The following is a 10,439-nucleotide window of genomic DNA, read 5'->3' on the forward strand; positions in this document are numbered from 1 at the left end:
ATGAGACATTGGCTTTGTGTGTGAAGTCTTTGTTACATCATTTCCCTCTCACCCCACTGATTGGTGGCTTCAGAATCTCCTTACTTTTCTTTCTACAAAAAAAGTGATTCATTGTTTCTCAAACCAGAATTCAGTCCTTGATACTTGTACTTTCAGACACAGGAATTTAACCTTAAACCAGTGCTGTATTGTAATCGCTGGCAATTTGAAATTAGAAAGGTTTCTTCTCTTAGAGATATCCTACATATCATCTATAGCTAAGTGTAAATACAGGAGAGGAAAGAAAGGCAACCATTTCACATTTTTTTGGACAAGTAATCAGTCATGACTCTGAGATTTATGGTGTTGCTGGTTCTATATGTCTCCTTGTGGACTTTTCCCTCCATGTAGTGAGGGTTGCATATACATCAAAGCTAACAGACTGTGCATTCCCCTGAGTCTATCTCCTTTACCAGGTTCATTGAGAAAACAGCACTATTATTCATTTTCCCAATTCCTCTGTGGTGAAGTGTGCTGGGTTGCTTATCTCCTCAGATCCTGCTCCCATGTAAAAAAGAGAAGCAGAGTGAAGGAAGATAGCATTGGTTAAATGGAATAACCATTATTAATTTAGAAAGAATTTAAAGGGTGTAGACTCACTTATATGCCAATGGGATCTTGACATTGGGTGAAGGAGATAGACTCTGAGGACATTCAACATCCATCAAACCAGAGATTCAGAGGCTCCTAAGACCCTATCACCGAAGTAGTCATAAAACCCACCCAACATGGCTCAGGAAATTTTGCAAAAGAGGAGATGGTTAGAGCCACAACTTGGGACATATTTTATGGAGACATTGCCTCTCCCCCATAACTAATTGCTGCCCCCATAATGCATGACCCAGAATCTTTGTGAGGTTGACCTGCATTGCCAAAAAGGGAAAAGAAAAAGCAAAAAGAGAAGAAAGAAAATCAGGAGAAATTTAAGGGTAGGCTGCATCTCACCTTCTCCAGAGCCCTTCACTTCAATTGCTTCCTCTAAGGTACTCTTGAGGGTTGTACTTAAAAAAAAAAAATTATTTATTTGAGAGAGAGAGGAAGAGAATGGGAACACCAGGGCATTTCACCACTGTAAATGAACTCCAGGAGCCTGCGCCCCCTCGTGCATCTGACTTACGTAGTCCTGGAGAATTGAACTGAGACCCTTTGGCTTTGCAGGCAAATGCTTTAACCACTAAACCATCTCTCCATCCAGAGAGTTCCACTTTTTAGTCTAACTTCCAGGATGTAGGATTCTATGGTACCAGTCCAATTTATTTGCAGTTTTGTGTCCGTCCCTCCAGCCCTTCTGCTTGCCCCACACCCTGGCCTACCTATTGTCCAAGCCTCAAGATGCCATTCAGGTATGCTAGCAACTCAGGATGATCCAGATTAGGAGCTACAGATGAGATTGACCATACGATGGTTGTCTTTCTGTGATTGTGTGAATTCACTAAGAATGATCTGTTCAGTTTGACCATTTTTCTACAAATTTCATTGTGTCATTTTTTTCTTACTATTGTTTACTTCACATATAATAAATAGGAAAATATGTAGAAGTCAAATTGCATTTCAATGTAGTGATCATACATTAAACTATAAGCTTGCCACAAAATTTCAGGATGATTCAGATGGTAATGACACACAGAAAACTGGTTAAGTTATTTACCTCATGAATTAAAAGTTTTTTTTTTCTTTTTCTACCAGTATGGCTTTTCCATACTGACTATATCAGACACTTAATATTCCAAAATGTACTGATTAATATTACACAGTATATTTATTTGCACAGTGCACTTTCCATTTGTTGTATATTCATAATTCATGGGCTTGATGTTGAATCCTGTGGCACACATGAATTTTATAACTAAAAGTATGCACACTCTGATGCTTAGAAATTAGGTTGATATTTGAAGGACTAGATTTCTTGGATAAAAACACAGTGCAAATGTCATGTATAAAGGATTTGATGTACTACTTCCTTGGTTGTGTGGGGGAGGCTACATTTAGCAAAGCTCAGTTTGAATCCCCAATGTTCACTACTAAGGTTCTTTTATGTGAGCAAAATGTACAGTTCTTCTTATAGGTCAGATTAGTGGAACAAGAATGCAGATATGAATTAATTTCTTATAACAATGTTTTTTTTGTTTGTTTTTTGTTTTGCTTTTTGAGATAGGGTCTCACTCTGGTCCAGGCTGACTTGGAATTCACTATGAAGTTTCAGGGTGGCCCTGAAATCACTGCAATCCTCCTAGCTCTGCCTCGCGAGTGCTGGGATTAAAGGCATGCACTACCACGCCCAGCTCTAGTTCATTTTTTTAATTAATTAATTAATTAATTTTAAATTTTTATTAACATTTTCCATGATTATAAAATATATCCCATGGTAATTCCCTCCCTCCCCACCCCCACACTTTCCCATTTGAAATTCCATTCTCCATCATATTACCTCCCCATTACAATCATTGTAATTACATATATACAATATCAACCTATTAAGTATCCTCCTCCCTTCCTTTCTCTACCCATTATGTCTCCTTTTTACCTTAGTGGCCTCTGCTACTAAGTATTTTCATTCTCATGCAGAAGCTCAATCATCTGTAGCTAGGATCCACATATGAGAGAGAACATGTGGCGCTTGGCTTTCTGTGCCTGGGTTACCTCACTTAGTATAATACTTTCCAGATCTATCCATTTTTCTGCAAATTTCATAACTTCATTTTTCTTTACCGCTGAGTAGAACTCCATTGTATAAATGTATTGTATAAATCTTCATTATCCACTCATCTGTTGATGGACATCTAGGCTGGTTCCATTTCCCAGCTATTATAAATTGAGCAGCAATAACCATGGTTGAGCATGTACTTCTAAGGAAATGAGATGAGTCCTTTGGATATATGCCTAGGAGTGTTATAGCTGGGTCATATGGTAGATCGATGTTTAGCTGTTTTAGGAACCTCCACACTGTTTTCCACAATGGCTGGACCAGATTGCATTCCCACCAGCAGTGTAGAAGGGTTCTTTTTTTTCCACATCCCCGCCAACATTTATGATCATTTTTCATGATGGTGGCCAATCTGACAGGAGTGAGATGGAATCTCAATATAGTTTTAATCTGCATTTCCCTGATGATTAGTGACGTAGAACATTGTTTTAGATGCTAATATGCCATTCGTATTTCTTCCTTTGAGAACTCTCTATTTAGCTCCATAGCCCCCCCCCCTTTTTTAACATGGAAAAAAATGTTTATATGTTAAGTACAAAAGTGACATAAAATTTATATACAGTTGAATAACAACTATGTAAACACACCAAAATTCTATGCACAGAAATGTCTACAGGATCATTTAACATCAAAAGAGTAGCAGTGGTACCATTTGGATGGCAAACTGGTTCTTTGTAAAATTCCCAAATTTTCCTTAACAAGCAATAATTATTGATTATACAACAGGGAATAACTTCTTAAAAATACCTTACTGGCTGGTGGTTGAGCAGTGCAGTCAGGTGTCACACAGAAAAGGAGTGGCTTTGGCCAGTTCTTCAGGTGAGAGGCTCTTCCTGATCAACACACCCCTGCAGTTCCAGCCATCTTCTCCCTCCTTCCTACCTCAGTGGTCGCACAGCACATCATTTCCAGCTGCATATGTTCCATTTCTTCCCAATTCAGGAGTCAGCTCTGCTGCCACAGGGCCCACAGGTAAAGGCTGTGAGGCAGTTTTTAAAGAGCATGGTGTCTCAAGCTTTGGGCACAGATGAACTCAGATTTTCCTGTTGCCAGGCAAGCCGCTCTCTAGTTATGGATTATGCAGGTTTTCTTGTTAATCCACAGAGCCAAGCATTTTCCTGACCAGTTACTCCTAGCATGGATCGTAGGTGCTGAAAGTGGGCGGTAACAGCTCAGGCCATTGGGTTTGAAAGGGCAGCCATATGGGAAGACGAAACGACAAACGGGTGGCGTGGCACCACTTGCAGATTTCAATCCTTGCCCTTTCAGTTTGAATAAACGAAAGTGCTTGTGATTCACAGCCTAAGTTTGCAGCTGAACAGAAACAGTGATGGTTTGCTTTACCCACTAGCAGCTTTGTACTCTTGGGAGAGTCACAGCCTTGATAGGCCTCAATTTCTGGATCTGCAGGGAGTGTTGCTTACATAAATGTTTGGGTGGGAACTTGTGAAATAACACACCACTCATTCTGCTCTAAGGCGGCCATGCAGAGGAAGGAAAGTTCAGGGGTCAGCTGCAGCTCTTCCCAACCTGGGCCTAGCAAGAGCCCCTTCCTCTCAAGAGAAAGTAAGAAAAACAGCCAGAAAGCAGGTATCACAGGTAAGTGGGCAGTGACATGTAATTGGCAAAGAAGCTTCAGACAAAGGGAAAACACTGGTTCCAGCACCCTGCCTCCAAATGCCACAAGCTAGGCACAGAAGCCATGCAAAAGTGACTGTCACACATACACAGGTGCAGACAGAGCATCATCAGGCAAGAGAGAGACCAATACTGTAGAAAGGGCCCCAAGTATGCTCGAGGAACACACAGGACTCATCCTAAGACCCTCACATAGCTGCCATGGAAACAGCAAACACTAGAAGCTTTGCTTCACTTAGTCTCCTGAAAGGAAAAGGTTAACAGCGAAGACTTAACACTTGCAGCAAACACTATTAGCAAAGACGTTTTTCCCTGGGCTGCAGGATTCCCTTCCTTCAGCTGTCCTCCCAAGAAACTACAGATGACAGATATGCATACACAAAGATATGTGTATGCCTGCACAATATATTTAAGTGGACATGCACACTGTGCTAAAGTACAACAGAAATCAAGGGTCATATATAAAAAGGCTAAATATAACATATAACACAGGCCTAATACCAGCTCTTGGGGGAGAGCTGGGAAAGAGGGGTGCCATCTGCAGACTATGTACACAATTTGTTGTGGGCAGGGAAGGAAGGCATTAGTGTAAACTCAAAACTCATTCCACAATACTGGCCCACAGGAAAACATGATGCGACTAAGGTACAAAAATAGACTCCTACCTTGCTTTTGAATAAACCAAGCTTGGTAGGCACACCCTCCCCCTGCAAACACTGTGGGTTTGTCTTGATGTTGGGGGATCGCACCAGGCTTCTAGCCTTTCAGCTCTTGGAACTTACCCACTAACCCCCTTCCCTCCCTTTTTAGGCTCTTGGGCCTTTTGCTACCCAACATCAGAGCTTAAGATTTGCCCAAATCACACACCCTTACAGGACTAATGGTAAAGCTTCCTCACAAGCAAAGTCCCTGTGTATCTGTCCCTTTCTGACCCCAATGCATATGAAGACTTTTTTTCTGTAAATGTTTGGCACCTAAGAAACATGATGATTGTGGGATAATGCCACAATTACACAGGGAGACTGAGTAACAAGACATGCAGGGTGAGGGCAAGGGGCACTGAGCTGCCCTAGCATCTCAAAACCAGAACTGTGGCTTCCCATGCATTATGTGGGGGGGGGGGAGGGCGAGAGAAGGATATGCAGAATTGGTGACTTCACTGGCTCTCCAGCAGCAAATACATTCAAAATTGAAGGAGCCTTGAAAGCCCCACCATAACTTAATTGTGAGTCTAGTCACCCCCTTGAAGGAACCTGGTGCAGTGACAGCTGGAAAGGCTGAATCCCAACTGAATCTGCAGCCCCAGGAATCCTTCTGAAGAAGCTCAGCAAAGTCATGTTCTTCTGAGCAGATGTGCAGCACGTCCATGGGAAGGTCATGTGAAAGGAAGTTCTCAGCCCAGTCAAGTGATCCAATCCCATCATCATTTCAGTCCCCTCTGAGTTTTTCCTGCTGGCAACCATCACAGTACAGAAACAGCCACGCATTAGGGTCAGTCATCAATGGTGGGCAACCAGAAGGCCATGTTGGAACATGCGCTGGCAAAGGTCATGAACTTGGGGTTGAACTGCAAACAGGTGATGGGACCCGTGTGTTTACCATCCAGTACAGCTACTTTGATACCACTCTCCCCATTCCAGACATGGATTTTGCCATCTTCTGAACCAATCATAATAAATTGAGAGTCTAGAGTAAATGAGACCTCCAATGTGACGGCTTTGCTGTTAGCATAACCCCCAAATGTGTGCATGACCACTCCTTTAAATGCATCAATGAGACAGATGAAGCTGCCATTGGTGGAGATGAGTATGAGCTTGCCATCATTGCTGAACTTAAGTCCTGTCCACTCACACGTCAGGTCATACTGCATCTTAAAGGTTGCAAATGGTCCCTTATCAAAAGAACGAAGGTCATAAAGTTTGACCGTTTCAGAGTTGACACCTGCAGCAAAAATTAACCCTTCTGGATCAAATGAACAAACCGGCTTGCCCTGTAGATGCATGAGACCCTGGCAGAGTGAGATGGAATCTCAATATAGTTTTAATCTGCATTTCCCTGATGATTAGTGACGTAGAACATTTTTTTAGATGCTTATATGCCATTCGCATTTCTTCCTTTGAGAACTCTCTATTTAGCTACATAGCCCATTTTTTGATTGGCTTGTTTGATTCCTTATTATTTAACTTTTGGAGTTCTTTGTATATCCTAGATATTAATCCTCTATCAGATATATAGCTGGCGAAGATTTTTTCCCATTCTGTAGGTTGCCTCTTTGCTTTTTTCACTGTGTCCTTTGCAGTGCAAAATCTTTGTAATTTCATGAGGTCCCAGTGATTAATCTGTGGTTTTATTGCCTGAGCAATTGGGGTTGTATTCAGAAAGTCTTTGCCAAGACCAATATGTTCAAGGGTTTCCCCTACTTTTTCCTCTAGCAATTTCAGAGTTTTAGGTCTGATGTTAAGGTCTTTAATCCATTTGGACTTAATTCTTGTGCATGGCGAGAGAGAAGAATCTATTTTCATCCTTCTGCAGATATATACCCAGTTTTCAAAACACCATTTGCTGAAGAGGCTGTCTCTTCTCCAATGAGTATTTTTGGCATTTTTATCGAATATCAGGTGGCTATAGCTACTTGGGCTTACATCTGGGTCCTCTGTTCTGTTCCGCTGATCTACATGTCTGTTTTTGTGCCAGTACCATGCTGTTTTTGTTACTATGGCTCTGTAGTATAGGTTAAAATCAGGTATGGTGATGCCATCAGCCTCATTTTTGTTGCTCAGTATTATTTTAGATATTCGAGGTTTTTTGTGATTTCAAATGAATTTTTGGATTGTTTTTTTCGATTTCCATGAAGAAAGCCTTTGGAATTTTGATAGGGATTGCATTAAATATGTAGATTGCTTTAGGTAAGATTGCCATTTTCACAATATTGATTCTTCCAATCCAAAAACAAGGGATGTTTCTCCACTTTCTAGTGTCTTCTGCAATTTCTCGCTTGAGTGTTTTAAAGATCTCATTGTAGAGATTCTTTAATTCCTTGGTTAGGTTTATTCCAAGGTACTTTATTTTTTTTTGATGCAATTGTGAATGGAAGTGATTCTCTGATTTCATCCTCTGTGTTTTTGTTGTTAGCATATATGAAGGCTACTGATTTCTGTGTATTTATTTTGTATCCTGCTATATTGCTGTAGGTTTTGATCAGCTCTAACAGCTTGCTAGTAGAGTCTTTAGGGTCCTTTATATAGAATCATGTCATCGGTAAATAATGATAACTTGATCTCTTCCTTTCAAATTTGTATCCCTTTTATGTGTGTCTCTTGCCTTATTGCTATGGCTAAGACTTCCAAAACTATATTAAATAAAAGTGGGGACAGTGGACACCCTTGTCTTGTTCCTGATTTTAGTGGAAAAGCTTCCAGTTTTTCCCCATCTAGTAATATGTTGGCTGTAGGCATGTCATAATTAGCCTTTATTATATTGAGATATGTTCCTTCTATTCCCAGTCTCTGTAGGACTTTTATCATGAAGGGATGTTGGATTTTGTCAAATGCTTTCTCTGTGTCTTATGAGATGATCATGTGATATTTGTCCTTCAACCCATTTATGTAAGGTATTACATTTATAGATTTGCGTATGTTGAACCATCCCTGTATCTCGGGGATAAAGCCTACTTAGTCTGGGTGAATGATCTTTTTGATATATTCTTGTATTCCGTTTGCCAATATTATGTTGAGAATTTTTGCATCTATGTTCATGAGGGATATTGGTCTGTAATTTTCTTTCTTTATTCTATCTTTGCCTGGTTTTGGTATCAGGGTGATGCTGGCCTCATAGAAGGAGTTTGGTAGAATTCCTTCTTTATCTATTTCCTGGAAAAGCTTAAGAAGCAATGGTGTTAGCTCTTCCTTAAAAGTCTGGTAAAATTCAGCAGTGAATCCATCTGGGCCTAGGCTTTTTTCAATTGGGAGATTATTGATAACCTTTCGGATCTCCATGTTTGTTATAGGTTTATTTAAGTGATTAATCTCATTTTGATTTAATTTAGGTAGGCCATATAGATCAAGGAAAACATCCATGTCTTTCAGATTTTCATACTTTGTGGAGTATATGCTTTTATAGTATGTCCGTATGATTTTTTGAATTTCTCTGGAATCTGTTGTGATGTTACCTTGTTCATCTCTGATTTTATTAATTTGTGTCTCTTCTCTCTTTCTTTTGGTCAGATTTGCTAAGGGTTTATCAATCTTGTTTATCCTTTCAAAGAACCAACTCTTTGTTTCATTAATTCTTTGGATTGTTCTTTTTGTTTCTATTTCATTAATTTCTGCCCTAATCTTTATTATTTCTTCCCATCTACTGATTTTTGGTTTGCCTTGTTCTTCTTTTTCCAAAGCTTTAAGGCGAAGTATTAGGTCGTTTAATTACGACCTTTCTAATTTCTTAATATAGGCACTTAAGGCTATAAATTTACCTCTTAGAACTGCCTTCATTGTGTCCCAGAGATTTTGGTATGTTGTGTTCTCATTATCATTTGACTCTATAAATTTTTTGATTTCCTTTTTGATTTCTTCATTGACCCATTCATCATTTAGTAGTGTATTGTTTAGTTTCCATGATTTTGTGTATGCTCTATAGCCTTTCTTGCTATGGATTTGTAGTTTAATTCCATTGTGTTCAGATAGAATGCAAGGAATTATTTCAATTTTCCTGAATTGGTTAAGATTTGCTTGGTGTCCTAATATATGGTCTATTTTAGAGAATGTTCCATGTGCTGCTGAAAAGAATGTATATTCTGCAGCCTTTGGATGAAATGTCCTGTATATATCTGTTAAGTCCATTCCTTCTATGACCTCATTTAGTCCAGATGCCTCTCTGTTTATTTTTTCCCGGGATGACCTGTCAATTGATGAGAGTGGGGTCTTGAAGTCACCCACCACCACTGTGTTTGGTGTTATCTGTGACCTTAGTTCTAATAGTGTTTGTTTGACGAATTTGGGAGCCCCCATGTTAGGTGCATATATGTTTAGGATTGTAATGTCCTCCTGTTGGAGTGTGCCCTTAATCAATATAAAGTGACCTTCCTTATCTTTCTTGACTAACATTGGACTAAAGCCTACCCTGTCCGATATTAGGATAGCAACCCCTGCTTGTTTTCTAGGCCCATTTGCTTGAAACACCGTCTTCCAACCTTTCACCCTAAGGTAATGTCTATCCTTTGTAGAAAGGTGAGTTTCTTGGAGACAACAAATTGTAGGATCCTGCTTTTTAACCCAGTCTGCGAATCTATGTCTTTTCGTTGGGGCATTGAGGCCCTTGATATTAAGAGATATTATTGAAAGTTGTGTATTTGTGTTTGCTTTTCTTTTTTTTTATTGGTGGTTCTGGTTCTACCTGTGCTCTCTTCTGTTAACTAGTATTTGAGTATTGCTTGTTTTTTCTAGGTTCCTTATATGTGTGCTTTTCCTTTTCTTCAGCATGGAGGATTCTATCAAGTATTTTCTGTAGAGCTGGTTTTGTCTTCAAATACTCCTTCAACCTGCTTTTGTCATGGAATGTCCTTATTTCTCCATCTATTTGAATGGATAACTTTTCAGGATAAAGTAACCTTGGTTTACAGTTGTTATCTTTCAGAACTTGGAATATATCACCCCAAACCCTCTGGCTTTAAAAGTTTGTGTTGAATAATCTGCTGTAATCCTGATGGGCTTACCTTTGTAGGTAACTTGATTTTTCTCTCTAACTGGTTTCAACATTTTTTCTTTGGTGTGTGTGTTTGGAACTTTGATTATAATATGGCGAGGAGAGTTTCTCTCCAGATTTTGTGTGGCTGGGGTTCTAAAGGCTTCCTGTATCTGTATTGGCACCTCTTTCCCAATTTGGGGGAAATTTTCTTCTATGATTTTGTTGAAGACACCTACTATGCCTTTGGAGTGGAATTCTTTTCCTTCTACTGTGCCCTGAATTCTAATATTTGATCTTTTCATAGGGTCCCAAATATCTTGAAATTCCCACTCATACTTTTCTATAAGTTTGTCTTTCTCTTTGTTGGCCTGTATTA

At 39.6% G+C, this 10,439-nt stretch overlaps 1 protein-coding gene across 1 annotated transcript; it reads right to left on the reverse strand.

Moving 5' to 3' along the window:
* Positions 1-4,139: 4,139 nt before the first annotated feature.
* On the reverse strand, positions 4,140-6,390 carry LOC123457535 (WD repeat-containing protein 82-like). The gene has a single exon (XM_045141412.1). It carries the CDS (start codon positions 6,381-6,383, stop codon positions 5,874-5,876), a length of 510 nt encoding a protein of 169 aa, XP_044997347.1. The 5' UTR covers positions 6,384-6,390; the 3' UTR covers positions 4,140-5,873.
* Between the last annotated feature and the right edge of the window lie 4,049 nt (positions 6,391-10,439).

The sequence above is a fragment of the Jaculus jaculus genome, unplaced genomic scaffold (genome assembly GCF_020740685.1).
Source record: "Jaculus jaculus isolate mJacJac1 unplaced genomic scaffold, mJacJac1.mat.Y.cur u25, whole genome shotgun sequence".
NCBI classification, from domain to species: Eukaryota; Metazoa; Chordata; class Mammalia; order Rodentia; family Dipodidae; genus Jaculus; species Jaculus jaculus.

What these genes read in the sequence shown, in the direction of transcription:
- LOC123457535 (XM_045141412.1), bottom strand. Translation starts at nt 6,383, where the DNA reads ATGCATCTACAGGGCAAGCCGGTTTGTTCATTTGATCCAGAAGGGTTA.